The 18,354-nt window shown below is 40.3% G+C and overlaps 1 protein-coding gene across 1 annotated transcript in view; it reads right to left on the bottom strand.

The window, feature by feature from the left end:
- DBX2 (developing brain homeobox 2) overlaps positions 1-15,781 on the bottom strand; it is a 29,860-nt gene extending 14,079 nt beyond the window's left edge. Inside the window, exons 1-2 of the mRNA XM_004675946.2 lie at positions 15,349-15,781; positions 451-546 (exon numbers count right to left, since the gene is read on the bottom strand). Of these exons, the coding sequence (XP_004676003.1) occupies positions 451-546; positions 15,349-15,781 (529 nt within the window). The remainder of the gene's footprint in view (positions 1-450; positions 547-15,348) is intronic.
- Positions 15,782-18,354: the final 2,573 nt, after the last annotated feature.

The following is an 18,354-nucleotide window of genomic DNA, read 5'->3' as shown; positions in this document are numbered from 1 at the left end:
GGTTATTTACCTCCTCTAACAACCCTACCAATTTTTCGTTATTTTCTACAGGGACTGCTGACTTTCGGCCTGACGTTTGAGATGAAATGGAAACTTTACACAGCACCCCATCCTCGTCTTCTGTTCTTTTCTTCTTTAAATGAGGATGGCTACACATTTCAGAAAGAGCCAAACGGGTCCCTATGAGATCTTTTATAGCCCGTGGAAAACAAGTGGCTGCCCCTGGTGTGTCAGCCCCAGTTTCAATGCCTTTAGGAGTCACTCACAATTGCTCAGTGTACCCTGGTTTGATAAATCTCTGCAACCCCCCTGAATAGGATCGCTGTGATTTTTAGTGAGGAATTAGCTCCTTGCCATTGCATTACCAATTAGTTTTAAAGAGCACATTAAGTCCTGCTGCTTTGGTTTGCAGAATAACTGAGGCATTGCTGATGAAGCATAACAACTTACTTGGAAAGGCAGTGGGGGATGCAGGACGCCGGCAGGACCCACCGCAGCAGGCGGAGTAGAATGGAGGGGCGCTCAGGAACAAAGGCTTGGTGGGCGCTGCAGAGAGAGCATTGATGCAACGATTAGACATCTCTTAGAGACCAGCTTCAGAACGACGGGTACCCAAAGGCCTTCAGCAAAAAGACTTCATTTTCTGAGCCTTGACTTTCGTCGTTATAAGACACTGAAATTTAAGTCATTTTCGGCAAGTTTATCTGTCAAAGAGTTTGACAAATTTAATCAAGAGTAGAACTCGAGGTAACAAAACCAAACAAGTGCTCCTTTTCAGCGGTCATAATTGAGGATTATATAATCAGAAACATGATGACTATATTCCTCAGTTTGCATTTGCATTATATTTGCCACGGGAGGACAAGTGATCGATGGCATTCATTTGTGTGAAGTTGCACACGATGTCCATATTTATTTTTGTTTCTTTAAATCTTGATAGATGATTAATCATAATCTTGCTTAATACTGGGCTGTCAGAAAGTCATGATGTATTTTTTCCGTTTTCTAGGTAGAAATGTATCATGACTTTTCTGACCACCTAATATATTCATAATGCCTTAATAGTAGATTGAGAAATGGAAAAGTCCTGCATCTGTTCCTGCCAAAATTGTGTCTTACAGTCAGGTTCAACCACTGAGCAATAGCGAGTAGTTGAATTTTATTTTAAATTATTTTAAAGGGGTGTCCCTGGTGACACAGGGGTGAAGTCTCAGCAGTATCACTGCTGAGGCCTAAGTTCTATCCACAGACAGAAAGCTGACCCACATAGGGAACAGCAGACCTCTCCTGTCTTGCCGGCTGCTCCCCTCAGCAATATATGTCAGTAGATCCACCTGCTCTGCTCCCCCAATCTGTCTTTGATGAATCCATTGACCCCCATCCACCTCTGGCCTGCAGCCCAGTTCTTATATGCATAAATAAGCAAATTAAATCTAAAAAAATAATAAATTATTTTAAATTGTAATATTCTTGTGGCTAGTGGCTATCATATTGAATAGCACCTTTCTAGCCACTAGACTTACCACGAAGCAATTTGCATGTGATGTGCTTCAGTTTGATTAAGAGACTACATGCCGGCCCTCTCTGGTGGCGCAGCAGGTTAAAGCACTGCACTGAGAAGCTAAAGCCACTTCCGCATGAGTTCGATTCCCGCCTGCCCTGGAGGTGACCACATGGCGTGGCAGACCTCTCCTGACTGGCCCACTGCTCCCCTCAGCAGTGTGTTTTGTGGATCTGCCTGTTCTGCTCCCCACTCTGTCTCTGGTGAATCCTCTCACCACCCTCTGCACCCCTGGCCTGTACCCCAGTTCTGTATGCATAAATAAATAAATATAAAAAAAAAAGACTCCATGCCTCTATTTTTAGAAGGCTCTTTGCAAGACATTCTAAAGAACTCAATCTTTGTAACAAGTAGTCTGCTGAGCAATCCCATAATAAAAAGTAGTGTATCTGATCACATTTACATGTACGAAGTCTGTAAGAATAGTGGGCCCTTCCAGGTGGTGCAACAGGCTAAAACGCAGCATTATGAAGCTATCCGCAGCCACTGCAGCACAAGTTCAATTCCCCACCAGGTAGTGACCCACATGGCACCACAGACCTCTCCTGACCCATCACTGCTCCTCTCAGTAGTGTATTGCAGTCCATCTGCCTGTTCTTTTCCCCATTCTGTCCCTGGTGAGTCCTCTCACCCATCCCCACACCTCTGGCCTGTATCCATAAGAAATTAAAATCTAAAAAAAAATAAGTGAGAATAGTAATAAAATTTGACACCAAGAGAAATCTAGAGTTAACCTGCAGTTTTTAAATATAGAAAATTACTAAGTAATTGTTTTGCTTGTTTTATTCAACTATGCCAATCAGAACATTTTTATCATCTTTCTTGGAAATTTGATTTACACCGATCATAAAATGAATAAAGAAAAATGAAAATTACATTTTTTTTATTTTCTAGACAGAAGAAATTTTGAAAATTTCTGCTGGACATGTAGCCATCCTTGACTGTGAGATGTTTAAACTAGAGAACCATACTGTTAGTTCAGTTGTCAATACATGGAGTACTTAGCATTACTTTTATAAATGAAGACATTTTAAATGCCATCCCTCAGAAGATGAACAATAACTATAAGAAAGGTCACAGATCATTAATAATAGCTATTCCTTTTTTTTGCAATAGCAATGGAGATCTGAGTTAAATTAATAAAATAAAGAAACTAAGAGTTTAAAAAAATATAATAGCTATTCTTTATTGAGCACTTTCTATATACCAGGCTTTGGTTAAGTGCCTTAAATAAACCATGTGCTTTAAAATGATAGTGCTTAACATAACAGAAATAAAGGTGAGATTTCTGGAAGCTGGGCAACTTGCTTTTACTATTGCACACCCAGTTGAGTACCTAGTCCATTCTAAAGAGTCAAAAATAATTTTCAGCAAGTGAACAAATGATTGGCAAAACTAAGAAAAAAGGAACTTTTCCCCAAGCAACTAGTGAGAAGTTTTCTAGCTCTTCAAACTCTAGCAGGTAAATTTGAAATCTAGTGAGTTAAAAATAAACACTGTTATTACTTTCCCTTTCATATTCATTGGAAACACTTTTCTGAGTCATAACAGTGACTGTTATTGCTATGAATACATATCTTTTTGAAGATACTGTAATTTCTGACTTGTATTGTTAGCAACTGACAAGCATGTGTTTATTTGCAACACTATCTTTGAAGGCTATAGCAAAACAAGTCTATTGTCCTGTAAGAATTCCATAGTCTGAGGGTCCTTAATGACTTCAAATTGCAAATTAATAAAAAATATAAGCTTTTTTCTATAATACAATGAAGGCTGTGGATATTCATACTTTGCCTCTTTCAATATAGATTTATTTTCAAATAATGAGGCATTTGTTTTGAAAATATGGCAACTAAGTGAAGTATGGTACAGAGACTCACTTTGGTTACCAAAATATTTATGAAAGTAAAAATTTTTTTTTCATTGCCACATCTGTTGTCCTAATATTAATTATAAAATCAACACAGTATCTTACATTACAGGAGTATGGCATTATTTAGGCAATTACATTTTCCATTATTTTTATGAATATATGAAGTACATTTAGAATGGAAATATGGTTTTATGCATAAAAGCTACTTCATTATTATTTTTTGGGGGGCATTTCTGTTAGCTAACTTACTTCACCTTCAAAATAAACACTCTTTAACTAATTAAGTTATGGCTATTGTGTTATTTGACATTTTAAAAATCAAGGTAAAAGACGAAGACACAACTCTATTGCATTTACAAAGTAAATACCATGATAGGTGAAAATCCAAAAAATTATTTTGCTCAAAACAGAATATAAAAAAGTATGCCAGTGATGCTATTAAAATAATGATGCCAAATACATACAAAGTATAAATTTCCTATTTTAACCAGACTATTTCTCAATCTTCTACTACAACCCTAAAAGTGGAAAAATAAGGATTCAAAAAAAGGATGGTTCATTTGAAGACAAATGGACAATTACATTCATCTGAGGTTCACAATTTTAGTGTTGAATTTAACAAGAAAAGTCTATTGATGGGATAGTTTGTTATATCTTGCTTTTTATTATCCTATCTAGACTTAGTAATCAAAATGATAGGCTATCTACAGTAACAACACTAGGGTTGGCCAAACAACAGCATGCAACATGGCCAGGCTTAAAGTTCTATTGTGTAGAATTTCTTACCATTTAAAATCATCTCTCTGACACTCATATATTGACACAGGAGATTAGTCAGCTCCTGACTGCTATACATAAATACACCTTGTTGGAACTGGCTTATGTGGAAATCACTGTGAAATTCTAATTAAGTGCTTCATTTTTTGGTTCCTTGCTCTACTTTGACAGAATCAAATGCTAATCCAGCTGAGCATGTGACCGGAGGACTGTGAATGGGGTTAGGACAGAACCATTTAAAATAAGGTGAAGCGTTAAAAATGTCCACATTCCATTTTGTAGTGTTGCTCAACCACCTACTTTTGAGGACAATGAACAAATAGGCAACTCAAGTTTGATTAAAAAACAAAGGGACAAGTTGACAGGTATATTGAAACATTTGTAAGCCATAAAAACTATTTGGAGATGCTCTGAAAGGCAGAAAACAAGAGAATTTCATCCTGGATTACATGCATCTCAAAGGCTATCACCACAGTCTCCGTGCAACCACTTTATTATTCATTGTGTGAGCAACAAGTATTTGTGGGTTTAATGAACAATATTTTAAAAAATAATATTTGTGCATTTACTACTTGCAGGCAATGACTGGCTTTCCTTCCTGAACATTCAACTTTAAGTGAGTCTCAACCAGCATGGGGCTGGCTGTGGCTTCTTTCAGCAAACATTTTTAAAGGACAAAAGAGATATAACTTTAAGGCACAGTATCTGGCTATAAAGTATAAGGGTACCAGCACAGAGAAGGGCCCAGGGTCCCCCCAAAATGGATGTATCACACATGTTTTCTGGGAAAGAAAAATAAAAGGCCTTTTCCTTGGGAAATATACATACTGTCAAGTTCTACAGCATAATGTTCTTTTCTCTTTGCAAAACACTTTGGCGGAACACAAATTTTGCATTCCACTAACATATCTAACTTCTGGTGTTTGTGGGAAACTGCTACCAAATAAGATGAAAATTCTGGAACTAAATCATAGCATGTCTGGACTCAAATAACTAAACTCACTTAGTCACAGAAAACATCATGAACCTTGCACTTCTTATTCAAATGTTCTGAGAACCTGAACACAAAAATCAAAAGTTTGGTTATTTTGAGGGTTTTGTTAAGGTGGGGATTCAGGGCCTCCCAGTGGCCTAGGGGTTAGGTCTTAGCACTGTCACGGCTATGCCCTGAGTTCAATCCCCTGCCAGGGAGCTGACCCACCTGGAGTAACAGACTCCTCCTGTCTCACTCGTTGTTCCCCTCAGCAGTGGATTTCAGTGGATCAGCCTGTTCTGCTCCTCGCTGTCTCCAGTAAATCCTCTCACCCTGTACTAACTGACTTGGCCTGAAATTTCAAAGAAATAAAACCATCAAATGAATTTCAGGAGCCTGCTAAGATTTTGTACCAAGTGGGCAGCACACTTCATGAAGAATGAAATGAAATGAGAAAGATTCCAAGATGTCTTACCATGGCAACCAAAGGGAGTAAATAACTCTAAAAAAGAATAACAGGGAATTAAATAATTTCAGAAAGATGGTTTTAATGAGATGCTTCAATGGCTGGATATATGGGTACAGGGAATAAAGAAATCTAAATGTCTGATTGCCTTGGACAGGCGATCTGGAATACAGCAGACCAAAACAAGAGACTAAAGAATGGCAACCATCTGTCTTGAATAATAATGCCTAAGAAATAGCAATTATCTAATGAAGTGTGATCTATTTTATCACATAACATGGAAGTAATTGCTTTAGGTGATCCAAAGCAAACTTGCCTAAAAAAAACAAGTTAAGTCAATTTGTCCTTCACCATTCAGCTAATTAGAAAACCACAGAAATTGGTGGTTTTGCTTCTTGTCTGAGGCCTTGAGTATTTCAGAGACAATACATACATACATACATACATACATACATACATACATACATACATAAGGTCTTAATGTTCTGGTTCAGGTTATGAGAAAATAAATCAATTAGTGTCTACATATTTGATTCTGTCCTTTTAATTCAGTACAAAACACATTTATTGTTTGTCTACAAGTGTCAAGGAGACAAATGCTGAGACTACACAAATTGTAAGAGATCACAAGAATTGTTTCTCTCCCTAGCATATTTCTGGGTTTGTGTTCCTTAACTTAAAGCTTTTGAATCTGCTTTCAAAAAATGATATGTAAACTTCTACACACTAAATTCAATTTTGTCCTGTCAAACCTGAACAATCACGTTGGAGGAGATAAGATTGGCTATTTCCCTAACCAGGATAATTCTCAAACCTAAATGTACATTAGAATCATCTGCAGTGCTTTTTAAAATGCTTTTTAAAATACAGATGCCCAGGCACCACAACATTTGAGTTAAATCAAGCTGGCTAGCTCTGCCCCTAACTATAGGGCTTTTTTGTTTTGTTTTGTTTTTATTTCTGTACAGATAATTTTGAAGTAAGCCAGGATGATACCAGAAGAAAAGAACATCAAACAGGCACTCAATAAACGTCCATGAAGAACATCATCTGAGCTCAACTCTATGACAACAATGAAAAAGAAGACTTGTGCTGAAATAAAGAAGAGTAAAAGGAAAAGAACACTGTAAGGAAAGCTCAGTCAAAGAAAGCTAGAAGGAGGACAAGAATTTTCTTAACCTGGATTTGGAAGGCAACTAAATGACAAAAGAACAGAAAGATGGTATCTCGGGAAAGAGTAGTCCCACCGACAAAGGAAAGGATGGTGGTGAGGAACAGCTAAGAAACCAAGGGGAAACTGGTGAGGAACAGGTGAAAAGACCAGCCTGACTCCTGAACAAGGTCAAAGAAGAAAGCAGCAAGCAATTACGTAGTTGGGAGAGCTAAATGGAAAAAATAGTCCTGAAGGACAAACTGATTATTTTTATTTGATCTGATAATTAATTGGGATTTTAAAGGTTTTCCTGAGTAGCTTGGTGATATAACTACAGCTGTATTTCAGGAAAAATTTAACTGGCAGTTGTAGAAAGACATGATGGAGTTACGGAAGGACTCAAAGGAAGGATCCTAGTGAGTAACAACAGACTTTGCAACAATCATGGGTTTCATACCCTCCCACCTTCTCTGGTCTGTCTCGAGCTGCAGGAACCCCAGTTCACTGTAGCCACCAAAGATGGTAGGTCACCACCTACTTCTGCTGCGTCACTCTTCAAAGAGTCTTCCTTATAGCTTTGGAAAGACGAGGCTACATTTGAGGAAATTCCTTGATCTGTTTATTACAAAGTTGACGCCTCAGAAGAGGACATCATAACAGAGAGTACATGCAGCTCTTGCTGCCCTAAAAACCTCTGTGTAGGCTCCTTGAACTCCCAGCTATACCAATCCTGTGTGATTTACCCCTGCACTGGTCTACACCATCAGGAGACCTCTCAGGAACTATGTCTGAAGATGGGTTACTAGATCGCACTCTGAGGCAGAGTGTAAAATACTGCAAGTTATCTGGCACTTTTTTCATTAAGAGGGGGTCTGGTTCCCTTTCTCTTGAAGATGGACTGGTCTTGTTGACTTGCTTGAACAAGGATATGGAAAAAGTGATGACTGGAACTTCCCAGGTGAGGTCCTCTGAAGATGTGCAGCAACCACCTGAGTTACTTGGACTGTGAGTTCTTAGAACATGCTCCATTTCAGGGTCTAGCCACGATGCTAGAAAAGTGCAAGATACTTATGAAGCCCAGTGTGGACGCTGTCGTAAGCCGATAGGCACCTGTGACACAAGCAGCCGTGGTGGAGAGCCAGCCCAGTCGAGCTTTCATATGACAGCAACCCCAGATGGCATCTAACTTCATTTGCATGAAATTCCAAGTGACAATCACCCAGCTGAATCCAGTCAAACTACAAACTGAGGGTTGAATCAGTAAATCATTCCTTAAGATCTCCAAGTTTTACAGTGATTTCTCACCAGCTATTCCACTTATAATGGAGTGGTACAAAGAATCTCTCTCATCTTTCCCTGTTCCTTATCAATGAGTTTTACAGTCAAATTCTGACCCTGACATCTGTTCTCATTTTGATGAGGTTGCCTGGATTGCATAGAATTATGCAATCAATGATAGAAAGTCCTCGAGCTTAAAATATAAACTTTAAGATGATAAAAATGTTATTTAGATCAGCTGAAAAGCTGTATATTATTTTGAATTTTAAGCAATTTTCCATTTATACCTTGGAGAAAGCACTAGTAAACAGTCCATTTACTATAAATGGACTGATAGTAAATACACAGCAGCTTTGTAAGCTACACAGTCTCTCTATTGGAAACTATTAAATTTATAGCATAAAAGCACCTATAGATAATATATTTGTTCCAGCTTTGGTGATCAGACTTGTTTTAGACCCAGTGTCACTACAGAATTGGTTCAGCACACTTAAACCCTAGGTTAACCTATTAAAACCTACCGGCCATCATGGTTTTTATTCTTTTTTTTTTTTTAAGATTTAAATTTATTTGTGCATACAGAACTGGGGAACAGACCAGAGGTGCAGGGAGGTGAGAGGATTCACCTGAGATAGAGTGGGGAGCAGGACTGGCAGATCGATAAATTACACTGCTGAGGGGAGCAGTGGGCGGGTCAAGGGAAGTCTGCCGCATGGTGTGGATCAGTTCCTGGGCAGGCGGGATCAAACTCAGGTGGAAGTGGCTTTAGCTTCTTAGTGCTGTGCTTTAACCAGCTGGTCCACCAGGGAGGGTCCGGTTTTTATTCTTTTTTAATGTGCACAAATCTTCTCACAGAATAACTCACTGAGTCCTTCCATAGTCTATTCAGAGTCCTTCCATATTCTATTCAGAGATTTTTTTTTTTAAGATTTATTTATTTATGCAAACAGAACTGGGGTACAGGCCAGAGGTGCAGGGGTGGTGAGAAGCTTCAGCAGAGAGAGTGGGGCACAGAACAGGCAGACCGCGGAAGGACACTGCTGAGGGGAGCCGAAGGGAGCAGCGGGGAGCAGCAGGCGGGTCAGGAGAGGTCGCATCAGGAGAAGTCAGCCACGCCATTTGGGTCACCTCGGGTCTGGGGATTGAACTCGCACTGAGGTGGCCGCGGCCAGTTTACAGTGCTGAGCGCTAACCCCTTGCACCACCAGGGAGGGTCCAGTGATTAATTTTTAAAAAGATTTTACTTGTTTTTTACTTTGTGTGGAAAAACGGGTTTAGGCCAGAGGTGCAGTGGTAAGAGGATTCTGCATAGAGTCGGGGAACAGTACAGCGAACTGACTGAAATCCACAGCTAAGGGAAGCAGCCAGCAAGACAGAAGAGTTCTACTGCGCCCAATGTGGGTCATCTCCCTGGCAGGGGACGGAACTCAAGTCATAGTGGTGACAACGCTGAAACTTAACCCTTTGGCCACCAGGGAGGCCCCATACTCAAAGATTTACATTTAAAGTTTTACAGAACAAAAATGTTGAGTCCTCTTAAAAGGACTGGTAGAAATGTGTATGTGGCGACAGAACACATGAAAGAGGAGAGGAAAAACCTAGTCCACCTTTGGAATAAATGTAGATAATAATAATTCAGTGTTCAGCAATACACAGGGAAAAGACCTGAAATTCTCTTTTTCTAATTTTCCCTTTCCTGGATGCTTTGGTTCTGAAACAAAAGTCTAAAAACTTATAGAGTCTTTTTGATCCTCGACTTCAGAGAGAATGGTGGTGAATTAAGTTTACTGTTCACAAGCCTCACCAAAAAAAATGCGCCCCTGAAATTTTCCCAAGTTGACAAAATGAATAATGCTATTAAAAATGAAATCGTTATGGTAACTATATAAAGTGATGAATCACTGGGCATTGCCAAATCAAGAATTGACTGGAGGCTAAAAAGAATGAAAGAGAGAGATTTCATTAAAAGTGGAAACATTACTGACAGTAAAATAAAATATTTTGGAATAAAATATACAAGGGTCTGGTAAGCATATTATATATTAAGGCAAAAATCCAATTTCTTAGTAAGAGAGTATAAAAGAGAAGCATGATCTAATGAAGTCTTATATAAGGATTCTAACAAGTGGTCCTAGATAAAAATCTTACTGTTTCTTTTTACAATCAGCCTTTTTTTATTCCTGGCTGATTCCAGTGTATTTGAATGAAAACGTAGAGTGATTTAACTAACTTAAAAGTGGTGTGCCTTTATCATGAAAAAAGAATCACTGGAATTAAGAACTTTTCTATCTCTGTTAACGCACAATTAAATGGACAATTACTATCTTAAGAGTTGCAAATCAAGACCCTTGAAAGACATAATAAGAAATTTAAAAGATATAAACAGAAACATGTGGAAGTAGGTTGAGTGAGGAATAACAGAAGCATTCACCCTCACCTTAAGATAAGGGCACATTTGTTCAAATATCTTGAGCATGATAACACTTGACTTCTGTAAAAACATTCATTGCAAAGTATTTCCAGTGTTTTATGAACATTTATTGCCAATGTCCAATGTTCTTTTCTTTACTTTCAAGTTGCTACCATTTCTACCATGGGTTGTAGCAAAACTCATCATAAAATGCCTCCTTACAGCAAAAGACTCCCCCCTCCCACCCACCATAGTAACAAGAACAGGTAGGAAGAGAAACAGCAGAATCATGCACAGCTTAGATTCCAACATCTTAGCCACATTTATGGCAAGAAAATGGAGATAAAAAACGGCTGACAATCCTTTAAAATTGCCCATAACGTGACATTGTTGGCCTCCTGTATCTAATTCTGAATTCTCTAAATCCTGTGTTTTTTCTACATAAATCCATATGCAATTCTCTGAGTGTTTAAACATGTGCCTCTTAAAATAATCCTCAAATCCCACAGCAAAAGTCAGGGGAAAGTTCTAAAATGTTCCTACTTGCCTGTTGCATTCATTCCTGTTTTGTAATGAAACCTCAATAACATCAATATATGTTCAGGGATTGTGACTCCTGATTGGGGAAGCCAAGCAGAGAGGTGTGTGGTAGAGACTGGGAGTGACCCAGGTAGTTGGATCAATCAAAGGCATGTAAATTGCTACCTTGTTGTAGTTCCAACTCCATCATTATTTTGCCAGGAGCTTGGCTAAACTCAACAGGCACGGAAGTAAGGGATCGTCTCTGTTCTGTTGGTCTCTTCAGTTCAAGAACTCCTTGAGTCTTGAGTTCACTAACTTGGAGAACGCAGCACAATTAATGCAGAAAGGATTCTTCCTGAACTACAGAAAAGGTATTAACATGTTTATATATAATTCCAAAACTGTGTTAGGCAAATTTTTAAAAATACGCAGATATAGTAAGAATGTGATTTGATACTATCCACAAATTCCACTGAAAGATAGAAGAGAGATAGGCTACGCAAGAAATCATTAGATGGGTCCCCTTGTTACCCTTTTCTCTAAATACCCCATTCTTATTTTCCTGGTTCTAGGTCAACATATCCTATTGCAAGATTCTGTGATTTTAGTTTGCAAAATAATCCAGAGCATGGATTAGCAAAAATAAATTATAAACTCTAGCTCCATAAATCAAATCAGAGACTTCCTAACATAAGGCTGGAATCCACATTTGAAGCACAGCTCCAACTTGGTCTCACTTCCCAAGTGTCAAAAGTGCATCTCAGAAAACATTCCGAGCCCAAAACATAAGTGCAAGTTGTTTAATGCTGTCAAAGAAAAATAAATCAACAGTAATATTGGGACTGGGAAATGGACAAGAAGATCTGACAGCACAAAAACTACAAATAGTTAGAAACGATCGTAACAGGTGCCAGAAAAAAAAAATTATGAATCTGGTTGTGTTTCTGTACTACATGTTCCAGACTACTTGACAAAATGACTTTAATTTTTAAAAAAAGGAACAGTTCAACTCATTTACCCAGAATAAATTTTCTTTCCAGACCCCTTTATATGCTACACAAAGAGTAGATTTAATAATCAATAAAATAAATTATATTCAAGAAACATTTTATGGCAAACATTTTGACAAATGTTTGAAATAACAAATGTTATTCAAAAGTATGTCTAATTATCCCAATTCTCTGAATGAAGCTGACAAACTGAGAGTGATTTCAATTGTTCAGCTTTTTTGCATTTCAAGACCATCATTTATAAAAACAAGAATATTTTAATCTAGCACAATAGTCACCAAAGAATGATTTAAACAACTTATGTGGAAAGATCTTTGATGAACAGGATTTACTTGCAAGCTTGCTTTCCACTAAAAATCTATAGCAGACCCAAGATCTTTTTTTTTCCCATTTCAGCTACCTGCTCTGCAAGTATACCTAAATACCATCTGTTATTGTAGTGTGCCCCTCTCACAGTGAAAGTAATATTTTAACCTACTCTATATTTAAAAATGACAAGGCAGAGTTGTGAGGAGTTCCCTTTCTCACTCTACAACTTGCAGGGTTTTCTACTTTTCAGAATGAACCATAGCCAGTTACACATTCACCCATAACCTGTTCAGTCTTGGTTCCTGTTTGAGTATCAGCCCTCTCAGAACCATCTCCTAGAAGATGAAAGGGAAGTCAGTTTCTTTCCTTATTGAGCTCAGATACAAAAATCACAATCTCATTTGTTATTGGGATAACATGGAATTGATTTTCTCATTATCTCTCGTTAACCTCTCACATTTGAAGGCAGAGCAATCCAGGGCACCTGAGCAGTTGGGGCATCTTTTTTCTCTTTCACCATTTCAGAGATGTTTAAAATGACACATCAGACAGGAACAAAATCAGCAAGTGGAAAAATTATAGAAATGGTCAAATATGAATATACTAAGTAAACCATAAAACGGTATAGATGCACAGACAGTGTCATCTGTTTTATTCACAAATGTCAGATGCACAGACAGTGTCATCTGTTTTATTCACAAATCTCCCTATGACCTAAATAAAACAGAGCCTGACCCAGGAAAAAGGCATGAATGAAAGATAATAAATAATAGTAGGTAACAAAAATAATACCACCGAAGCACATGCAAGCACATAAATCACTTAATTAAATGATACTGTATTTCATTAATATGCTTTAAAAAACTGTTATTTGCTCATTCAACATTTACACATGTAAATTCACCAACTTATGAGAAAAAAAGAAGTAGTAATCAAAACGCAGAAGTTCTTAAAATTCACATTTCGTGATTCCCTCACAAATTGGAATCTAAAGAATCAGAACTGGTTGTTCATTAGCATTTCAGAAAACAGTAGCTTTTCCATAACCTTATGCTCTGCTACATACCCTCAGTCAATATTTCATCCTCATCTAACTCACCCCCCACCCTCCCATGAATATTGTCGGCATTCATTATAAAACAGTATCCAAACATTTTGGGAGGGGAACCTGAAGCAATTTTCAGAAAAACTGCATTCTTTACCAAATTATTAAAATAAATTAATGTAAATGCTGATCTTAAACAGCATGTTGGTTGTCACAAATTTACCAGGCCCTAAAATATTTTTTTTAGTTTCAAAAACTAAATTTAAGAATGATTTTAAAAAATAAAGGTTATTTGCTCAAATGAAAATGAACCCAGGAAGACATTAAATCTTTATGAAGACACACTATTAAGAAAAATTTAGCTCAAACTATATTGGAATACTTCAAAGGGAAATGTAAATTCTTATGTCATCTTAATTATTCAAAATATCATTTTTGCATTTTAATACTTTAATAAGGGTTCAAGAATGAACATGTTCGTGAAGCATGTTCTCAACAGTTACAATATATTGAATGAAATAAATAGGTATACTAAATTATTTTGCAGTTACTGAAATGCCTGCACTTGATTAACATTTAAACTAGCTGTAAAAGCTACAAATTTAAGAATTCTTGAAAAACAACTCCTATGGATACATCATCAAACCACCCAAAGTCATTAAAATCACCACTTTCCTGAAAATGTTGTTTTTATGAAACAACATCATTTACTAACTCTTGTCTACTTTATACATTTTTAATTTTTCTCATAAGTCAGAAAGAGCAGAGTGGAACAAATTTTCAAGCACATACATTCTGCAGTAACTGTATTTGTTCCTCTCCAGAGATGCAAAAAAGATTTTCCAGAGTTCAGATTTTACACTATGTGAAAATAATAATTCTGCTCATATAATTCTGTTTGTTCCATTCATTTTGTTCAGTAACCATTTCAACCAGAAAGACCAGGACAAGTTCGAAACATGTTAAATTCTATAAAACCATTAGCAAAAAAAAAAGTTGATCCAACAGTTTACTGGGACAATGAAGTCGGTTGAAAAAGCGTCTCTTAGTCATTCCGGACAAGCCCATCGGGATTAAAAGAATTAGTTAAGATCGTGTAAGGACAAAATTTTTTTTAAAAATCCCAGTGTATCTTATTTTCTGTGTCTCTATGAGGTGCTTCCTTTTTTTCACTGCCAACTTCAGCAGCTAATATTTGACTCAACGGCCTGCATCCCAGTGACACTGTTTAAGTTTCCTGGAATTAAAACAAACCCAAGCTGCTCTTCTTCGGGTAAATTCCCATTTATCGGTGAACTTCCCACTCCAGGTGCCAACTCAGTCATTTCAGCAAGAAAAAAAAAGTCGGCCTCGATTTTCCTGCCGCCTTCGGGATCCACAATATAAGCCTGGAAAGTCAAAACTCTTTGCAACGCTCCTTTCCAAAGATCGTTTTGAACAGTTGAGACTGTCCTAACAGTTGCCTAGACAAAAGCCCCCCACGAAGCTAACATTGCCAAAAACTTTCCACCGGGCTGATACCGCACGGCCCCCTCGGCCGGGCCGGCAGAAAGACAAGCTGAACTTGGGAAACCCCGAGAAACTGGTCCAGCAAGGCCAAACATCCATCCCAAGTCAGGGGCTGCCCTTTGCTACTAACTGCCTCCAAAGGTTTCACAGGAAAGGCCAGGGAATCAAAGCAGCCCTCCACTGGTTGAAACAAGGGGACACAGAGGAAGATGAGGAGAAGTGGGGGGCCGGAGGGGGACAAAAGGAGGCAGGGATCACAGTGAACAGTAATCACCTCTTTACCCCTACATGGCATCGCCACTAAAGCTCGAGCTGTGCTAGGCAGGTTCCGAGCCCGCGCGTACTGGGGCGCACTGCGGCCAGGGCGCCCAGGGCGCGGTGCGCACCGCGGCGCGCGCGCAGATATAGGGCCCGGCGGCTGGAAGGTGCCGCGCGGAGACTGCTGAAGAGGGTCTGGCTCACCTGGCGCCGAAGGCTGGAAGGTACAGTCTCGGTCCCCCGGAGCCCGGCCTGGTAACCTGGCGCCGTCTGCCGCAGGACTGAGCACTTGGAAAGCCCACCGCGTGCCAAAGGGCGCCCCGGCCGGACTGACCTGCTCTGCGGCCGGGCACAGCTTGAGAGGTACCGGGTTGGCCGGAAGGGGCCGAACCTGTGCGCCCGCGGCCGCCGCGGTGGTGGGGGGCAGGACGGTCGCCGGGCCGTGAGGCGCGGGGGGCTGCAACCCGTGCGGCTGCAACCCGTGCGGCGGGGCGCCCCCGGCCCGCAGCAAGTTCTCGATCAAGAAACTCTTGCCCAGGTTGCCAAAGCCCGGTGCGGCAGGGAGGTTCAGGAGCGCGGAGGAGGCCACCACGTCCCAGTAGGCTCCAGCGTGCGCCGCCACGGCGCTGGGGAGCATGGTGCGGCGCGGGGGATCAGCTGCGCGCTCGCCTCGCCCAGCGCACCCTGCTTGGAGCCCCGCGCCGTCGCCAGCGCCGCAGCCTCCTGCGGGGCTGGAGCGCACCAGCTGGGGGGAGAAGAGGGCACAGAGGACGCCGGCAGCCTGGGAAGGATATTATTTATTTGGGTTGGGCGTTTTTAAGGGATGGGAGGAGTGAGAGTGGGAGGGGGAAGCCGTGTGTTTCCCTAACCCGACCGCGTAGGCTCTGGGGGCGTCCAGGGAGTCCCTCCTGCTCGCTATGCAGATCCGGGTAGGAGTTTTTCTGTAGCAGGCTGGAAGGTGTGTCCAGACCATCCATTCATGTCACCAGGCCCACAATGTGACAGACGCAGCCGGCAGCAAACGGGACAGCCCGAGATTCTGCGCTTTCGCCTGGGGAAGAGACGCGCGGCGGGAGGAGGAGGTTGGCGGAGGTGCTGTGTTCCGGTGCAGACGCCCCCTTCCAGGGGCGGTACTGACTGTAGCCCTCTCCTTAGATCCCGCGCAGCCCCTGGAGCCACAGCTCCTGAAAACCTGCGAGGATCGCCCTGAGGGCAGCCCGAGCTCCCCAGGTCAGGTCTTCCAGAATCATCGGCACCCAGGGGAAGTGAGCGAAGTCCCCAGTGTCGGGAAGGACTATAGTCTGCAGAGAAACTCACACTGTTGCTTGAGTCTGTTATGTCACACAGGTGGAAAGTTCCATTGTTGGAGTACTTAATGTCCCCTCCTCCCCCCCCCCATTTTTTTAAGGGGAAAAGAATTATTTTATCCTTGAACACCTTTTAAGAAAAGTGTTTCCAGTGACTCACTTCATGAGATTTGATTTCGGAACTACTCAGAAGTTGGGATCTGATAGATTTTGACCTAGAGAAGCGGATCTTAGGCGGAGTTGGCAACTGCCAGGTGATCGGGTTCAAAGCATGGGAGAAAAGCCATCCCCAAGGTCTTCGACCATTCATGGTTGGGTCCTTCTATAGGGAGACAACCATAACTGACTGAAGAGCTCAGTGTTCTTCCCACCCTCACTCTCCCTATCCCCTAGAAATTTGGGTACTTTTCAGTTTAACAGTCTGCTAAGTAGAGAATGGACTGGTGAAAAAGGTGTGTATGTGCACGCGTGTGATTAAAGTCTGACCACAAAGCAACAAAGCCTTAAAGCTAAGTGTTGACACTACCGTGTCAACACTTGCCATTGCCAACCTCCTAAGCAAATTTAGATGAATTTCTCTGGAATAGATTTTTTTTAATGGATGCAAAGTTTGCAGTCACATGTTTGTCAAGTTTTCCATTTTTCCAGAAAAATAATTCGATCCCTGGCTTCGGTTCACTGAAAACCTGGCTGGAGTTGCCAACCAGTAAATTCCCTTTTAAAAAATTACCTTTAAGTGAATTGGTTGATTTGTGTTTCATTTACATGAGATTAGTCTAAAGCTTTTAGAAAGTCCATGGTCTTACCTGCTGCTAAATGAGAGGTTCATCTTTCCTGAACCTTTCCTATTTAGTGAATACTTTAGTGAATACTTGTTTCTGGTGTGTTCTTGGAATGCCAAAGAAGTGGAGCTAATTTTAGGTTCCAATTGCTATAACTCTCCTAGCCTGTATTTCTCTCATCTCCACTCTCTCCTTAGTTCGCTGTAGATCTTTTCTGTTTATTTTTATGATTCTCTTGCTTGCATGTCTAATTAATGAATCTCAACTCCTATCGATAATAAACTAATACAACAAATAGGTAAGTCTTTTTTTTTTTTATTTAGGTACACATGCTTAAAGGAGTTCACTAAGAACTGGACATCTCTGTGGAGTATGAATCTCTTCCCTCTTCCTTCATGATCACATAATTTCTTCCCTCTGGAATTCTCTCTGTGCCTGGTGGGAAGAGAAGCCTCCATAGCCTGGTTGCCAGGGCCTTAAGCAGACAAGCTCCAGCGTAGAATGCTAACCTCTTGGTAGCCCCTAAGTCCTGCTCCAACAATCAGAAAGTCCTGCTCCAACAATCAAATGTGGAACTGAGTTCTGACCTCAACTAGAGAAACTTTAAGGGACACAGTCTAACCTCTTTAGTAACATACTAACAATCTGACCATGCAGGGTGACACAAGGTGAAAAAAAAAAATATTTCTTGATATTTCAGTAGATTCTCTCCACAACCCACCCACTCATGATCCAGGGCCTTTGTCAGATTATACCCTAATCCTTAACTGAGAAGGGAAAGTTGTCAAAGAAAAGGGTATGAATGAGTTAGGAGTTTTTTGGGTACCTTCCATCATTCCAGTACTTATTTCTCAGTTAAATTCTCTACAGTTATACGCTTCCTTAAATATTCTCTCATTCCTTCCTCCCTACTCCATCACCAAATACTCTTGAGCCTTTGAAATAATTCTGAAAATCTGGCTCCCCTCGGAAAGGCATTATAAATATGTTTCCAATTTTTGATCTGGCAGGACCTAAGCTTTTATTGTCTTCCTTTTCCTGCACATGTCCTTTCTGGCTGGCCCCGTTGGCTTTTTCTGTATTATTTTGCCATGCCTCAGACATTGTTCATCTCCGTGCCC

This window comes from Condylura cristata, unplaced genomic scaffold (genome assembly GCF_000260355.1).
Source record: "Condylura cristata isolate star-nosed mole 26May11 unplaced genomic scaffold, ConCri1.0 scaffold00004, whole genome shotgun sequence".
Lineage (NCBI taxonomy): Eukaryota > Metazoa > Chordata > Mammalia > Eulipotyphla > Talpidae > Condylura > Condylura cristata.
This window is presented reverse-complemented; position numbering and strand designations above follow the sequence as displayed.